The following is an 18,805-nucleotide window of genomic DNA, read 5'->3' as shown; positions in this document are numbered from 1 at the left end:
TCACCACCTCGTAAGAAATTAATCAATCGGGTAAGCATAAATTGTTTTCTTCTCAGATAACTGAACCATGCTTTAGATAGGTATGTAGCTAAACTGCATGTAGTATAGGTACTGTTTGTTTTTTGACTTGTTTTAATGAGCCTTTAAATGCTTCTCTTGAAGAAAGGTACTCTGAGCATAGTATAATGCAAATGTGAATTTCATGTTGTGCAGCCAAACATTGCTTTTTCAAGCGTCACTAAAAATTTGTATCCAGTAAGTTTAAATCTTTATCAATATATATATATATATATATATATATATATATATATATATATATATATATATATATATATTCAATGTAAATATTTGCATAGGAAATTAGCACATCTAGGCAAGATTCCCCGCTTGCTTTTTCCCAGAAATACTCCATATACAATGTTACCAATGCACAAGAGAATTCTGGGTAAGATATGCAAATTAGATATGCAAATTCTCTTTTTTTTTGCTTCAAATACTGTGAAGCAAAAAAACTGAGAATTTGCATATCTTACTCAGAATTCTCTTGTGCATTGGTAACATTGTATATGGAGTATTTCTGGGAAAAAGCAAGTGGGGAATCTTGCCTAGATGTGCTAATTTCCTATGCAAATATTTACATTGATTTAATTTTGAGACATGGAGGATTTTAATTTCAGTTTTTTATCTCCCCCATAATTTTAATGAATATACATACACACACACATATACAGTATATACATACATCATTTATTTTGCTGCCTTTTGTTTGTAAATACATCTGAAAATTGGGCTTGTTCAACTTTTTCTCAGGGGAGCATGAGTTAAAGGGGTTTGAACCCCAATTTTTTTTTGTGTATGATTCAGACAGAGTGTAACATTTTTAAAAAGTTTCCAATTTACTTCTATTATCAAATTTGCTTAGTTCCCATGATTTTCTGTGTTGAAGAGATACCTAGGTAGGCATCTGAAGCACTATATGACAGGAAATAGTGCTTCCCTCTAGTGTTCATGCAAAAATGCTGCCATATAGTGCTTCAGAAATGCTTTTTAACTAAAGATACCAAGAGAACGAAGGGAAAAAATAAATAAATATAAAGGTGTTTAAAATTGCATGTTCTATCAGAATCATGAAATTATAATTTTGGGTTTCATATCTCTTTAATACTGGTATCTAATTTACTATAATCTTGTGTTTTCCTTCGCTCTCTAGTCATGTTCTCTCTGAAAGTGACATAAAACTAGGGTGACCATATTGCCGCTTTAAAAAGGGAACACATATGAAAAATACATATGTCGGGCTGTTTAATTAAATGTTTTGTATAAGAACCCTGACATGTATTTTTCATGTGTGTCCCTTTTTAAAGCGGCAATATGGTCACCCTAATAAACCCCAAAATGTTATTTTGTGATTCATATAGAGCATGTGATATTAAACAGCTTTCCAATTGACTTCTATGATCTAATTTCTTTAGTTCTTTGTAGCCTTGAAAAATATACATAGGTGGCTGCATATATATGCCTCATAGTTCCCAGTAGTGCATTGCTGTTCAACAAATGATACCAAAAGAATGAAGCAAATAGAAAGTTCTGTCCCTTTTTAAATGTTTAAATGTTTTATGGATTAATCAGTAGGTTAATGCTTGGTGTTTTACAACTCTCACAGCTGTTCAGATAACGAGTAACGATGATGAATATAACTTTAGTTATTTATGATTTTCTGTAACTTTTCCCCTAGACTCTCCAGAAGTTAGCTAGTCAGTATCTGAAGAAGGAGTGGCCAGCAGTGAAGTCGGAGGAAAGAAGCGAGTACAGGTAAAGCCTTGCTCAGAAACCCCTTTTTCTGTGTGCCTTGGGGAAGGGATTTAGATTACGTTACATTTGTGACCTTGGAAGTAATAGGACACACGTTTTTTTTTTTTTTTTTTTGTCTTTTTAGGATTCAGATAGAACATGAAGTTTTAAGAGACATTATAATTTACTTCCATTATCAAACAGTGCACAGTATTTCTGAGGCAACAGCTTCTACTGAGCATGAAAGTTCACACTGTATATTTACACACGTCTATGATTGGCTGATGGCTGTCACATGATACAGGGGGCCAGAAAATTGAATAAAATGTTGAAATATAGGAGTATAGTATTTTTACAAAAGACATCAATTTGCATAGGTTCTTCTAGCAAGAGGTATTGCTGGTTGCAGTGAGTGCACGCAGAATGACGGTTTGCCTGCACACTATCTCTTGCAAGCTTAGGATTGCGGTGACTTTATACTACAGCACCTGCTTTTCAAAAATGCACCTTACAGGAATGCACATGCACACTAGTAACACATGTTTGACATACCTGATGAAATTCTTACTAGAAGCATTTTTGCTCATTGAAATACCCAGTGAAAGAGCTTCTGTACACACATGAAATGTCTGTTAAATTTGCTTTTATGTCCAATTAAGGGAATGCTATCCTAAGCTGTGGTCCTTCCCCAGGATGTATATTGAATGGACACACCCCAACTTAAAGGGCCATAATACCCAAATGTTTAAACACTTGAAAGTGATGCAGTTTAGCTGTAAAAAGCTGACTAGAAAATATCACCTGAACATCTCTATGTAAAAAAGAAAGATATTTTACCTCAAAAGTTCCTCAGTAGCCACATCCCATTGTAAAGGACTTCTAAGCAACAAATCAGTATCTCTGTCCCGGGACAGCTAAGGGAGTGAGCTTACGTGCACACTCATCTTATTTCCCTATTCAGCCTAAGGAAGTTTACAATGAAATCTCATGAGATCACAGTAAGAGTTTATGACCTCAGCACTGTTGATGCTGATTGGCTGCTGTTCATTTTTATTTTATTTATTTTTTTACTTGCAGCTGGGCAGTAACTGAAATATAAATAGAAGTAAATTGGAAAGTTGTTTCAAATTGTGTGCTCTGTCAGAATCATGAAAGAAACAAATGGGTTTTATGTCCTTTTAAAGGGACAGTGTTCTGTAATATTAATAAAACCATGTTGGTTATGGCTAGTAAAGATGTTATCTATCTTTTTAAACAATAACAAATAAAAATGTTCCTTGGGATTCACACAGAGCTTACAATTTTAGAAGTTTCAGATTTACTTCTATTATGAAATTTGCTTTGTTCCCATGTTATACTTTATTGAAGAGATACCTAGGTAGGTGATTTGAGCACTACATGGCAGGAATAGTGCTGCCATATAGTGCTCCTGAGCTTTACCTCTATGCTTTTCAACAAGAGAGACCAAGAGAATGAAGAAAATGTGTTACTAGAAGTAAATTATACAGTTGTTTGAAACTGCAAGCTCTATCTGCATAATGAAAGAAAAAGTTTGTGTTATATGCCCCTTTAAATTTACTTTAGCTGATGTAAATAGTTAAAGGGACAGTCAACACCAGCATTTTTGTTGTTTAAAAAGATAGCTAATCCCTTTATTACCCATTCCTCAGTTTTGCATAACCAACACAGTTATATTAATATACTTTTAACCTCTGTGATTATCTCGTATCTAAGCCTCTTCTGACAGCCCCCTGATAACATGACTTTTTATTTATTATCTATTGACTTTCCTTTTAGCCAATTAGTGCAGTGTCTGCCACAAGCCACAGGTGTTATCACAATGTTATCTATATGGCTCACATGAACTAGCACTCCCCTGTTGTGAAAAACAAATAAAAAAGCATGCAATAAGAGGCGGCCTTCAAGGGTTAGAAATTATCATATGAGCCTTCCTAGGTTTAGCTTTCAACTAAGAATGCCAAGAGAACAAAGCAAAATTGGTGATAAAAGTAAATTGGAAAGTTGTTTAACCCCTTAGTGACCAGACCACTTTTCAATTTGTTGACCATCTGGGACCAAGGCTATTTTTGCATTTCTGCGATGTTTGTGTTTAACTGTAATTTTCCTCTTACTCATTTACTGTACCCACACATATTATATACTGTTTTTCTCGCCATTAAATGGACTTTCTAAAGATATGATTATTTTCATCATATCTTATAATTTACTATAAAAAAAAATATAAAATATGAGGAAAAAATGAAAAAAAATGCACTTTTTCTAACTTTGAGCCCCAAAATCTCTTACACATCTACAACCACCATAAAATACCAATGCTAAACAGTTTCTAAATTTTGTCCTGAGTTTATAAATACCCAATGTTTACATGTTCTTTGCTTTTTTTGCAAGTTATAGGGCAATAAGTACAAGTAGCGCTTTGCTATTTCAAAACCATGTTTTTTCAAAATTGGCGATAGTTACATTGTAACACCAATATCTGTCATGAATCCCTGAATAACCCTTCAAATGTATATATTTTTTAAAAGAAGACAACCTAAGGTATTAAACTTGGGGTATTTTGACTTTTTTCATGCAACCATTTTACCACCAATCTATGCCAAAGTTTGGGGGGGAAAAAAAATAATTTGATTTTTTGACAAAATAGCAATTTAAGAATACATTTACTGATAATATTAAGGGTTACTGCCAAATAACACCCTCATATGTCTTCAGCAGCATCTCCTGGGTACAGTGATACCACCCATGTATAGGTGTGTCGGGTTCTCGGGGGGCTAAAAGCTCTTATTTTTAGGGAGCGCATTCCAGTTTTTCAACTTGGAATTTTCACATCGGTCATCATGCACCCATGTCCTATTTGGGACATTTCTGAAGCTGGTCAATGGAATTTACCCCCATCAAACCATATATTTTTGAAAAGTAGACACCCTAGGGTATTTCAAATGCTTGTATTTTAACACTTTCCATGCACTAATTCAACCACCAGTCTTTGTCAAACTTTTGGGTAGTCATTATTTTGTGTTATTTTTCACACACATTGTACTTTAGGCATGGATTCTCAGTTCCTGTTATGTGTTACTACCAAAAAAACCCTCAATATGTTTTCAACAACATCTCCTGAGTACAGTGATACCACCCATGTATAGGTGTGTCGGGTTCTCTGGGGGCTAAAAGGCCTTAATTTTAGGAAGCGCATTCCAGTTTTTCAACTTGGAATTTTCACATCGGTCATCATGCACCCATGTCCTATTTGGGACATTTCTGAAGCTGGCCAATGGAATTTACCCCCATCAAACCATATATTTTTGAAAAGTAGACACCCTAGGGTATTTCAAATGCTGGTATTTTAACACTTTCCATGCACTAATTCAACCACCAGTCTCTGTCAAACTTTTGGGTAGTCATTTCTTTGTGTTATTTTTCACATACATTGTACTTTAGGCATGGATTCTCAGTTCCTGTTATGTGTTACTGCCAAAAAACACCTCAATATGTGTTCAACAACATCTCCTGAGTACAGTGATACCACCCATGTATAGGTGTGTTGGGTTCTCTGGGGGCTAGAAGGCCTTATTTTTAGGAAGCGCATTCCAGTTTTTCAACTTGGAATTTTCACATCGGTCATCATGCACCCATGTCCTATTTGGGACATTTCTGAAGCCGGTCAATGAAATTTACCCCCATAAAACCATATATTTTTGAGAAGTAGACCCCCTAGGGTATTTGAAATGCTGGTATTTTCACACTTTCCATGAACTTATTTAACCACCAGTCTTTGTCAAACTTTTGGGTAGTCATTTTTTTGTGTTATTTTTCACACACATTGTACTTTAGGCATGGATTCTCAGTTCCTGTTATGTGTTACTGCCAAAAAACACCTCAATATGTGTTCAACAACATCTCCTGAGTACAGTGATACCACCCATGTATAGGTGTGTTGGGTTCTCTGGGGGCTAGAAGGCCTTATTTTTAGGAAGCGCATTCCATTTTTTACACTTCCCATTTTCACATCCCATGCACCCATGTTCTATTTAAGACATTTCTGAAGCCGGCCAATGTAATTTACCCCATAAAACCATATATTTCTCCAACATAGGTGTGTCCGGTCCACGGCGTCATCCTTACTTGTGGGATATTCTCTTCCCCAACAGGAAATGGCAAAGAGCCCAGCAAAGCTGGTCACATGATCCCTCCTAGGCTCCGCCTACCCCAGTCATTCTCTTTGCCGTTGTACAGGCAACATCTCCACGGAGATGGCTTAGAGTTTTTTAGTGTTTAACTGTAGTTTTTCATTATTCAATCAAGAGTTTGTTATTTTCAAATAGTGCTGGTACGTACTATTTACTCAGAAACAGAAAAGAGATGAAGAATTCTGTTTGTATGAGGAAAATGATTTTAGCAACCGTAACTAAAATCCATGGCTGTTCCACACAGGACTGTTGAGAGCAATTAACTTCAGTTGGGGGAACAGTTTGCAGTCCCTTGCTGCTTGAGGTATGACACATTCTAACAAGACGATGTAATGCTGGAAGCTGTCATTTTCCCTATGGGATCCGGTAAGCCATGTTTATTACGATTGTAAATAAGGGCTTCACAAGGGCTTATTTAAACTGTAGACTTTTTCTGGGCTAAATCGATTGATTATTAACACATATTTAGCCTTGAGGAATCATTTTATCTGGGTATTTTGATATAATAATATCGGCAGGCACTGTTTTAGACACCTTATTCTTTAGGGGCTTTCCCAAAGCATAGGCAGAGTCTCATTTTCGCGCCGGTGTTGCGCACTTGTTTTTGAGAGGCATGGCATGCAGTCGCATGTGAGAGGAGCTCTGATACTTATAAAAGACTTCTGAAGGCGTCATTTGGTATCGTATTCCCCTTTGGGTTTGGTTGGGTCTCAGCAAAGCAGATACCAGGGACTGTAAAGGGGTTTAAAGCTTAAAACGGCTCCGGTTCCGTTATTTTAAGGGTTAAAGCTTCCAAAATTGGTGTGCAATATTTTCAAGGCTTTAAGACGCTGTGGTGAAAATTTGGTGAATTTTGAACAATTCCTTCATGTTTTTTCGCAATTGCAGTAATAAAGTGTGTTCAGTTTAAAATTTAAAGTGACAGTAACGGTTTTATTTTAAAACGTTTTTTGTACTTTCTGATCAAGTTTATGCCTGTTTAACATGTCTGAACTACCAGATAGACTGTGTTCTGAATGTGGGGAAGCCAGAATTCCTATTCATTTAAATAAATGTGATTTATGTGATAATGACAATGATGCCCAAGATGATTCCTCAAGTGAGGGGAGTAAGCATGGTACTGCATCATTCCCTCCTTCGTCTACACGAGTCTTGCCCACTCAGGAGGCCCCTAGTACATCTAGCGCGCCAATACTCCTTACTATGCAACAATTAACGGCTGTAATGGATAATTCTGTCAAAAACATTTTAGCCAAAATGAACCCTTGTCAGCGTAAGCGTGGCTGCTCTGTTTTAGTTACTGAAGAGCATGACGACGCTGATATTAATATCTCTGAAGGGCCCCTAACCCAATCTGAGGGGGCCAGGGAGGTTTTGTCTGAGGGAGAAATTACTGATTTAGGGAACATTTCTCAGCAGGCTGAATCTGATGTGATTACATTTAAATTTAAATTGGAACATCTCCGCATTTTGCTTAAGGAGGTATTATCCACTCTGGATGATTGTGAAAATTTAGTCATCCCAGAGAAACTATGTAAAATGGACAAGTTCCTAGAGGTGCCGGGGCTCCCAGAAGCTTTTCCTATACCCAAGCGGGTGGCGGACATTGTTAATAAAGAATGGGAAAGGCCCGGTATTCCTTTCGTCCCTCCCCCCATATTTAAAAAATTGTTTCCTATGGTCGACCCCAGAAAGGACTTATGGCAGTCAGTCCCCAAGGTCGAGGGAGCGGTTTCTACTTTAAACAAACGCACCACTATTCCCATAGAGGATAGTTGTGCTTTCAAAGATCCTATGGATAAAAAATTAGAAGGTTTGCTTAAAAAGATGTTTGTTCAGCAGGGTTACCTTCTACAACCCATTTCATGCATTGTCCCTGTCACTACTGCCGCATATTTCTGGTTTGATGAACTGCTTAAGGTGCTCGATAGTGACTCTCCTCCTTATGAGGAGATTATGGACAGAATCAATGCTCTCAAATTGGCTAATTCTTTCACTCTAGACGCCTCTTTGCAATTGGCTAAGTTAGCGGCTAAGAACTCTGGGTTTGCTATTGTGGCGCGCAGAGCGCTTTGGTTGAAATCTTGGTCGGCTGATGCGTCTTCCAAGAACAAACTACTAAACATTCCTTTCAAGGGGAAAACGTTGTTTGGTCCTGACTTGAAGGAGATTATCTCTGATATCACTGGGGGTAAGGGCCACGCCCTTCCTCAGGATCGGCCTTTTAAGGCAAAAAATAGACCTAATTTTCGTCCCTTTCGTAAAAACGGACCAGCCCAAGGTGCTACGTCCTCTAAGCAAGAGGGTAATACTTCTCAGGCCAAGCCAGCTTGGAGACCAATGCAAGGCTGGAACAAGGGAAAGCAGGCCAAGAAACCTGCCACTGCTACCAAGACAGCATGAAATATTGGCCCCCGATCCGGGACCGGATCTGGTGGGGGGCAGACTCTCTCTCTTCGCTCAGGCTTGGGCAAGAGATGTTCTGGATCCTTGGGCGCTAGAAATAGTCTCCCAGGGTTATCTTCTGGAATTCAAGGGACTTCCCCCAAGGGGGAGGTTCCACAGGTCGCAGTTGTCTTCAGACCACATAAAAAGACAGGCGTTCTTACATTGTGTAGAAGACCTGTTAAAAATGGGAGTGATTCATCCTGTTCCATTAAGAGAACAAGGGATGGGGTTCTACTCCAATCTGTTCATAGTTCCCAAAAAAGAGGGAACGTTCAGACCAATCCTAGATCTCAAGATCTTAAACAAATTTCTCAAGGTCCCATCGTTCAAGATGGAAACCATTCGAACTATCCTTCCTTCCATCCAGGAAGGTCAATTCATGACCACGGTGGATTTAAAGGATGCGTATCTACATATTCCTATCCACAAGGAACATCATCGGTTCCTAAGGTTTGCATTCCTGGACAAACATTACCAGTTCGTGGCGCTTCCTTTCGGATTAGCCACTGCTCCAAGGATTTTCACAAAGGTACTAGGGTCCCTTCTAGCGGTGCTAAGACCAAGGGGCATTGCAGTAGTACCTTACCTGGACGACATTCTGATTCAAGCGTCGTCCCTTCCTCAAGCAAAGGCTCACACGGACATTGTCCTGGCCTTTCTCAGATCTCACGGCTGGAAAGTGAACGTGGAAAAGAGTTCTCTATCCCCGTCAACAAGGGTTCCCTTCTTGGGAACAATTATAGACTCCTTAGAAATGAGGATCTTTCTAACAGAGGCCAGAAAAACAAAGCTTCTGGACTCTTGTCGGATACTTCATTCCGTTCCTCTTCCTTCCATAGCTCAGTGCATGGAAGTGATCGGGTTGATGGTGGCGGCGATGGACATAGTTCCTTTTGCGCGCATTCATCTAAGACCATTACAACTGTGCATGCTCAGTCAGTGGAATGGGGACTATTCAGACTTGTCTCCGAAGATACAAGTAAATCAGAGAACCAGAGACTCACTCCGTTGGTGGCTGTCCCTGGACAATCTGTCTCAAGGGATGATGTTCCACAGACCAGAGTGGGTCATTGTCACGACCGACGCCAGTCTGATAGGCTGGGGCGCGGTCTGGGGATCCCTGAAAGCTCAGGGTCTTTGGTCTCGGGAAGAATCTCTTCTACCGATAAATATTCTGGAACTGAGAGCGATATTCAATGCTCTCCAGGCCTGGCCCCAGCTTGCGAGGACCAGGTTCATACGGTTCCAATCAGACAACATGACGACTGTTGCGTACATCAACCATCAGGGGGGAACAAGGAGTTCCCTAGCGATGGAAGAAGTAACCAAAATTATTCTTTGGGCGGAGTCTCACTCCTGCCACCTGTCTGCTATCCACATCCCAGGAGTGGAAAATTGGGAAGCGGATTTTCTGAGTCGGCAGACATTGCATCCGGGGGAGTGGGAACTCCATCCGGAAATCTTTGCCCAAGTCACTCACCTGTGGGGCATTCCAGACATGGATCTGATGGCCTCTCGTCAGAACTTCAAAGTTCCTTGCTACGGGGCCAGATCCAGGGATCCCAAGGCGGCTCTAGTGGATGCACTAGTAGCACCTTGGACCTTCAAACTAGCTTATGTGTTCCCGCCATTTCCTCTCATCCCCAGGCTGATAGCCAGGATCAAGCAGGAGAGGGCGTCGGTGATCTTGATAGCTCCTGCGTGGCCACGCAGGACTTGGTATGCAGATCTGGTGAATATGTCATCGGCTCCACCTTGGAAGCTACCTTTGAGACGAGACCTTCTTGTTCAGGGTCCGTTCGAACATCCGAATCTGGTTTCACTCCAGCTGACTGCTTGGAGATTGAACGCTTGATTTTATCGAAGCGAGGATTCTCAGATTCTGTTATCGATACTCTTGTTCAGGCCAGAAAGCCTGTGACTAGAAAGATTTACCACAAAATTTGGAAAAAATATATCTGTTGGTGTGAATCTAAAGGATTCCCTTGGGACAAGGTTAAGATTCCTAGGATTCTATCCTTCCTTCAAGAAGGATTGGAAAAAGGATTATCTGCAAGTTCCCTGAAGGGACAGATTTCTGCCTTGTCGGTATTACTTCACAAAAAGCTGGCAGCTGTGCCAGATGTTCAAGCCTTTGTTCAGGCTCTGGTTAGAATCAAGCCTGTTTACAAACCTTTGACTCCTCCTTGGAGTCTCAATTTAGTTCTTTCAGTTCTTCAGGGGGTTCCGTTTGAACCCTTACATTCCGTTGATATTAAGTTATTATCTTGGAAAGTTTTGTTTTTAGTTGCGATTTCTTCTGCTAGAAGAGTCTCAGAATTATCTGCTCTGCAGTGTTCTCCACCTTATCTGGTGTTCCATGCAGATAAGGTGGTTTTACGTACTAAACCTGGTTTTCTTCCAAAAGTTGTTTCTAACAAAAACATTAACCAGGAGATTATCGTACCTTCTCTGTGTCCAAAACCAGTTTCAAAGAAGGAACGTTTGTTGCACAATTTGGATGTTGTTCGCGCTCTAAAATTCTATTTAGATGCTACAAAGGATTTTAGACAAACATCTTCCTTGTTTGTTGTTTATTCAGGTAAAAGGAGAGGTCAAAAAGCAACTTCTACCTCTCTCTCTTTTTGGATTAAAAGCATCATCAGATTGGCTTACGAGACTGCCGGACGGCAGCCTCCCGAAAGAATCACAGCTCATTCCACTAGGGCTGTGGCTTCCACATGGGCCTTCAAGAACGAGGCTTCTGTTGATCAGATATGTAGGGCAGCGACTTGGTCTTCACTGCACACTTTTACCAAATTTTACAAGTTTGATACTTTTGCTTCTTCTGAGGCTATTTTTGGGAGAAAGGTTTTGCAAGCCGTGGTGCCTTCCATTTAGGTGACCTGATTTGCTCCCTCCCTTCATCCGTGTCCTAAAGCTTTGGTATTGGTTCCCACAAGTAAGGATGACGCCGTGGACCGGACACACCTATGTTGGAGAAAACAGAATTTATGTTTACCTGATAAATTTCTTTCTCCAACGGTGTGTCCGGTCCACGGCCCGCCCTGGTTTTTTTAATCAGGTCTGATATTTTATTTTCTTTAACTACAGTCACCACGGTACCATATGGTTTCTCCTATGCAAATATTCCTCCTTAACGTCGGTCGAATGACTGGGGTAGGCGGAGCCTAGGAGGGATCATGTGACCAGCTTTGCTGGGCTCTTTGCCATTTCCTGTTGGGGAAGAGAATATCCCACAAGTAAGGATGACGCCGTGGACCGGACACACCGTTGGAGAAAGAAATTTATCAGGTAAACATAAATTCTGTTTTTTGAAAAGTAGACATCCTAGGGTATTTCAAATGCAGGTGTTTTAACACTTTCCATACACTAATTCAACCACTAGTCTTTGTCAAACTATTGGGCATTCATTTCTTTGTGTTATTTTTCACATACATTGTACTTTAGACATGGATTCACAGCTCCTGTTATGTGTTACTACCAAAGAATACACCAATATGTGGTCACCAACATCTCCTGAGTTCAGTGATACCACCTATGCATAGGTTTGGTGGCTTGTTTGGGCGGTGCAATGCCAAATGTCTGACATGTGTTTGTGATTTTTTTTCACATTTAACATATTTTCTTTGCCTATCGTCTTTTTTGGGGGTCTTTTAACATACCCCAATTTATTTGTTTTCCATAAATGTGATTATATTTAAAAAGTTGACCTCCCAAGGTATTATACATGGAGTGGTTTGATGACTTTGATGCAACCGTTTTAGCCCAAAAAATTGGAGAAAGTATATGGTGGTAATTTTTCAATTTTCATTGTTACAGACACATTGCTTTTTTACTATGATTTAGGAGAGACTGTTGTAAGTTATTGCAAAAGAATACTTCAGGTTGTTTTCTGCAAGGCACCCTGAGTACACCTATGCCCCCCATGCATAGGTTTGCCAGGATTTTGGGAAGGTTATGTTACATGATTTTAGTTATTAAAAATGAGAGTATTTCTCCAACATAGGTGTGTCCGGTCCACGGCGTCATCCTTACTTGTGGGATATTCTCTTCCCCAACAGGAAATGGCAAAGAGCCCAGCAAAGCTGGTCACATGATCCCTCCTAGGCTCCGCCTACCCCAGTCATTCTCTTTGCCGTTGTACAGGCAACATCTCCACGGAGATGGCTTAGAGTTTTTTAGAGACCAATGCAAGGCTGGAACAAGGGAAAGCAGGCCAAGAAACCTGCCACTGCTACCAAGACAGCATGAAATGTTGGCCCCCGATCCGGGACCGGATCTGGTGGTGGGCAGACTCTCTCTCTTCGCTCAGGCTTGGGCAAGAGATGTTCTGGATTTTTGGGCACTAGAAATAGTCTCCCAAGGTTATCTTCTGGAATTCAAGGGGCTTCCCCCAACGGGGAGGTTCCACAGGTCTCAATTGTCTTCAGACCACATAAAGAGACAGGCATTCTTACATTGTGTAGAAGACCTGTTAAAAATGGGAGTGATTCATCCTGTTCCATTAGGAGAACAAGGGATGGGGTTCTACTCCAATCTGTTCGTAGTTCCCAAAAAAGAGGGAACGTTCAGACCAATCTTGGATCTCAAGATCCTAAACAAGTTTCTCAAGGTTCCATCGTTCAAAATGGAAACTATTCGAACAATTCTTCCTTCCATCCAGGAAGGTCAATTCATGACCACGGTGGATTTAAAGGATGCGTATCTACATATTCCTATCCACAAGGAACATCATCGGTTCCTAAGGTTCGCATTCCTGGACAAGCATTACCAGTTCGTGGCACTTCCTTTCGGATTAGCCACTGCTCCAAGGATTTTCACAAAGGTACTAGGGTCCCTTCTAGCGGTACTAAGACCAAGGGGCATTGCAGTAGTACCTTACTTGGACGACATTCTGATTCAAGCGTCGTCCCTTCCTCAAGCAAAGGCTCACACGGACATAGTCCTGGCCTTTCTCAGATCTCACGGATGGAAAGTGAACGTAGAAAAGAGTTCTCTATCTCCGTCAACAAGGGTTCCCTTCTTGGGAACAATAATAGACTCCTTAGAAATGAGGATTTTTCTGACAGAGGCCAGAAAAACAAAACTTCTAAACTCTTGTCAAACACTTCATTCCGTTCCTCTTCCTTCCATAGCGCAGTGCATGGAAGTAATAGGTTTGATGGTAGCGGCAATGGACATAGTTCCTTTTGCGCGCATTCATCTAAGACCATTACAACTGTGCATGCTCAGTCAGTGGAATGGGGACTATACAGACTTGTCTCCGACGATTCAAGTAAATCAGAGGACCAGAGACTCACTCCGTTGGTGGCTGTCCCTGGACAACCTGTCACAAGGGATGACCTTCCGCAGACCAGAGTGGGTCATTGTCACGACCGACGCCAGTCTGATGGGCTGGGGCGCGGTCTGGGGACCCCTGAAAGCTCAGGGTCTTTGGTCTCGGGAAGAATCTCTTCTACCGATAAATATTCTGGAACTGAGAGCGATATTCAATGCTCTCAAGGCTTGGCCTCAGCTAGCAAAGGCCAAGTTCATACGGTTTCAATCAGACAACATGACGACTGTTGCGTACATCAACCATCAGGGGGGAACAAGGAGTTCCCTGGCGATGGAAGAAGTGACCAAAATCATTCAATGGGCGGAGACTCACTCCTGCCACCTGTCTGCAATCCACATTCCAGGAGTGGAAAATTGGGAAGCGGATTTTCTGAGTCGTCAGACATTACATCCGGGGGAGTGGGAACTCCATCCGGAAATCTTTGCCCAAATTACTCAATTGTGGGGCATTCCAGACATGGATCTGATGGCCTCTCGTCAGAACTTCAAGGTTCCTTGCTACGGGTCCAGATCCAGGGATCCCAAGGCGACTCTAGTAGATGCACTAGTAGCACCTTGGACCTTCAAACTAGCTTATGTATTCCCGCCGTTTCCTCTCATCCCCAGGCTGGTAGCCAGGATCAATCAGGAGAGGGCGTCGGTGATCTTGATAGCTCCTGCGTGGCCACGCAGGACTTGGTATGCAGATCTGGTGAATATGTCATCGGCTCCACCATGGAAGCTACCTTTGAGACGAGACCTTCTTGTTCAAGGTCCGTTCGAACATCCGAATCTGGTCTCACTCCAGCTGACTGCTTGGAGATTGAACGCTTGATCTTATCAAAACGAGGGTTCTCAGATTCTGTTATTGATACTCTTGTTCAGGCCAGAAAGCCTGTAACTAGAAAAATTTACCACAAAATATGGAAAAAATATATCTGTTGGTGTGAATCTAAAGGATACCCTTGGAACAAGGTAAAGATTCCTAAGATTCTATCCTTTCTTCAAGAAGGATTGGAGAAAGGATTATCGGCAAGTTCCTTGAAGGGACAGATTTCTGCCTTGTCTGTGTTACTTCACAAAAAGCTGGCAGCTGTGCCAGATGTTCAAGCCTTTGTTCAGGCTCTGGTTAGAATCAAGCCTGTTTACAAACCTTTGACTCCTCCTTGGAGTCTCAACTTAGTTCTTTCAGTTCTTCAGGGGGTTCCGTTTGAACCCTTGCATTCCATTGATATTAAGTTATTATCTTGGAAAGTTTTGTTTATTCTGGTAAAAGGAGAGGTCAAAAAGCAACTTCTACCTCTCTCTCTCTTTGGATTAAAAGCATCATCAGATTGGCTTATGAGACTGCCGGACGGCAGCCTCCTGAAAGAATCACAGCTCATTCCACTAGGGCTGTGGCTTCCACATGGGCCTTCAAGAACGAGGCTTCTGTTGATCAGATATGTAGGGCAGCGACTTGGTCTTCACTGCACACTTTTACCAAATTTTACAAGTTTGATACTTTTGCTTCTTCTGAGGCTATTTTCGGGAGAAAGGTTTTGCAAACCGTGGTGCCTTCCATTTAGGTGACCTGATTTGCTCCCTCCCTTCATCCGTGTCCTAAAGCTTTGGTATTGGTTCCCACAAGTAAGGATGACGCCGTGGACCGGACACACCTATGTTGGAGAAAACAGAATTTATGTTTACCTGATAAATTACTTTCTCCAACGGTGTGTCCGGTCCACGGCCCGCCCTGGTTTTTTAATCAGGTCTGATAATTTATTTTCTTTAACTACAGTCACCACGGTATCATATGGTTTCTCCTATGCAAATATTCCTCCTTTACGTCGGTCGAATGACTGGGGTAGGCGGAGCCTAGGAGGGATCATGTGACCAGCTTTGCTGGGCTCTTTGCCATTTCCTGTTGGGGAAGAGAATATCCCACAAGTAAGGATGACGCCGTGGACCGGACACACCGTTGGAGAAAGTAATTTATCAGGTAAACATAAATTCTGTTTTCTTCTGATAGGCCTATCTTTAGTTTGGGGCCTATCACATACCCCACTTTTATTTATTGCATTCAAAGTGTATATTTTTTAAATGTTGACACCCCAAGGTATTGTATATGGTGTGCTTTGATGCCTTTGAAGCAACCGTTTTAGCCCAAAAAATTGGAGAAAGTGTATGGTGGTAATTTTTCAATTTTCATTTTTACAGACACATTGCTTTTTGACTATGATTTAGGAGAGATTGTTGTAAGTTATTGCAAAAGAATACTTCAGGTTGTTTTCTGCAAGGCACCCTGAGTACACCTATGCCCCCCATGCATAGGTTTGCCAGGATTTTGGGAAGGTTATGTTACAATTTCTCCAACATAGGTGTGTCCGGTCCACGGCGTCATCCTTACTTGTGGGATATTCTCTTCCCCAACAGGAAATGGCAAAGAGCCCAGCAAAGCTGGTCACATGATCCCTCCTAGGCTCCGCCTTCTCCAGTCATTCTCTTTGCCGTTGTACAGGCAACATCTCCACGGAGATGGCTTAGAGTTTTTTAGTGTTTAACTGTAGTTTTTATTATTCAATCAAGAGTTTGTTATTTTAAAATAGTGCTGGTATGTACTATTTACTCTGAAACAGAAAAGAGATGAAGATTTCTGTTTGTAAGAGGAAAATGATTTTAGCAACCGTTACTAAAATCGATGGCTGTTTCCACACAGGACTGTTGAGAGGAATTAACTTAAGTTGGGGGAACAGTGAGCAGACTTTTGCTGCTTGAGGTATGACACATTCTAACAAGACGATGTAATGCTGGAAGCTGTCATTTTCCCTATGGGATCCGGTAAGCCATTTTTATTACAGAAAGAAAAAAAGGGCTTCACAAGGGCTTTTTAAGACTGTAGACATTTTCTGGGCTAAATCGATTTATATATAAACATATTTTATACTCCATAGCCTTGAGGAATTATTTTAATCTTGGGAATTATGTAAAATAACCGGGCACTGTATTGGACACCTTATTCTCTAGGGGCTTTCCCTAATCACAGGCAGAGTCTCATTTTCGCGCCTCTATTGCGCACTTGTTTTTGAGAAGCATGACATGCAGATGCATGTGTGAGGAGCTCTGATACATAGAAAAGACTTTCTGAAGGTGTCATTTGGTATCGTATTCCCCTTTGGGCTTGGTTGGGTCTCAGCAAAGCAGATACCAGGGACTGTAAAGGGGTTAAATATAAAAACGGCTCCGGTTCCGTTATTTTAAGGGTTAAAGCTTCCAAATTTGGTGTGCAATACTTTTAAGGCTTTAAGACACTGTGGTGAAATTTTGGTGAATTTTGAACAATTCCTTCATACTTTTTCGCAATTGCAGTAATAAAGTGTGTTCAGTTTAAAATTTAAAGTGACAGTAACGGTTTATTCTAAAACGTTTTTTGTACTTTGTTATCAAGTTTTTGCCTGTTTAACATGTCTGAACTACCAGATAGACTGTGTTCTGAATGTGGGGAAGCCAAGGTTCCTTCTCATTTAAATAGATGTGATTTATGTGACACAAAATTTAGAGAAAATGATGCCCAAGATGATTCCTCAAGTGAGGGGAGTAAGCATGGTACTGCATCATCCCCTCCTTCGTCTACACCAGTCTTGCCCACACAGGAGGCCCCTAGTACATCTAGCGCGCCAATACTCCTTACTATGCAACAATTAACGGCTGTAATGGATAATTCTATCAAAAACATTTTAGCCAAAATGCCCACTTATCAGCGAAAGCGCGACTGCTCTGTTTTAGAAAATACTGAAGAGCATGAGGACGCTGATGATATTGGTTCTGAAGGGCCCCTACACCAGTCTGAGGGGGCCAGGGAGGTTTTGTCTGAGGGAGAAATTTCAGATTCAGGGAAAATTTCTCAACAAGCTGAACCTGATGTGATTACATTTAAATTTAAATTGGAACATCTCCGCGCTCTGCTTAAGGAGGTGTTATCCACTCTGGATGATTGTGAGAATTTGGTCATTCCAGAGAAACTATGTAAAATGGACAAGTTCCTAGAGGTCCCGGGGCCCCCCGAAGCTTTTCCTATACCCAAGCGGGTGGCGGACATTGTAAATAAAGAATGGGAAAGGCCCGGTATACCTTTCGTCCCTCCCCCCATATTTAAAAAATTGATTCCTATGGTCGACCCCAGAAAGGACTTATGGCAGACAGTCCCCAAGGTCGAGGGGGCGGTTTCTACTCTAAACAAACGCACCACTATACCCATAGAAGATAGTTGTGCTTTCAAAGATCCTATGGATAAAAAATTAGAAGGTTTGCTTAAAAAGATGTTTGTTCAGCAAGGTTACCTTCTACAACCAATTTCATGCATTGTTCCTGTCACTACAGCAGCGTGTTTCTGGTTCGATGAGCTAGAAAAGGCGCTCAATAATAATTCTTCTTCTTATGAGGAGATTATGGACAGAATTCATGCTCTCAAATGGGCTAATTCTTTCACCCTAGACGCCACTTTGCAATTGGCTAGGTTAGCGGCGAAAAATTCTGGTTTTGCTATTGTGGCGCGCAGAGCGCTTTGGTTAAAATCTTGGTCAGCGGATGCGTCTTCCAAGAACAAATTGCTTAACATTCCTTTCAAGGGGAAAACGCTGTTTGGCCCTGACTTGAAAGAGATTATCTCTGATATCACTGGGGGCAAGGGCCACGCCCTTCCTCAGGATAGGTCTTTCAAGGCCAAAAATAAACCTAATTTTCGTCCCTTTCGCAGAAACGGACCAGCCCCAAGTGCTACGTCCTCTAAGCAAGAGGGTAATACTTCTCAAGCCAAGCCAGCCTGGAGACCAATGCAAGGCTGGAACAAAGGAAAGCAGGCCAAGAAACCTGCCACTGCTACCAAGACAGCATGAGATGTTGGCCCCCGATCCGGGACCGGATCTGGTGGGGGGCAGACTCTCTCTCTTCGCTCAGGCTTGGGCAAGAGATGTTCTGGATCCTTGGGCACTAGAAATAGTCTCCCAAGGTTATCTTCTGGAATTCAAGGGGCTTCCCCCAAGGGGGAGGTTCCACAGGTC

At 41.4% G+C, this 18,805-nt stretch overlaps 1 protein-coding gene across 4 annotated transcripts in view; it reads left to right on the top strand.

Moving 5' to 3' along the window:
• Positions 1-18,805, top strand: part of FCHSD2 (FCH and double SH3 domains 2) — an 816,168-nt gene that overhangs the window by 291,037 nt on the left and 506,326 nt on the right. For all 4 annotated transcript variants that reach the window (XM_053708714.1, XM_053708715.1, XM_053708716.1 and 1 more), the window contains one exon: positions 1,736-1,812. In XM_053708714.1, coding sequence (XP_053564689.1) covers positions 1,736-1,812 — 77 coding nt within the window. The remainder of the gene's footprint in view (positions 1-1,735; positions 1,813-18,805) is intronic.

Source organism: Bombina bombina, chromosome 3 (genome assembly GCF_027579735.1).
Source record: "Bombina bombina isolate aBomBom1 chromosome 3, aBomBom1.pri, whole genome shotgun sequence".
NCBI classification, from domain to species: Eukaryota; Metazoa; Chordata; class Amphibia; order Anura; family Bombinatoridae; genus Bombina; species Bombina bombina.
Note: the sequence above shows the minus strand (reverse complement) of the source record. Positions and strands in the feature narration are given on the sequence as shown.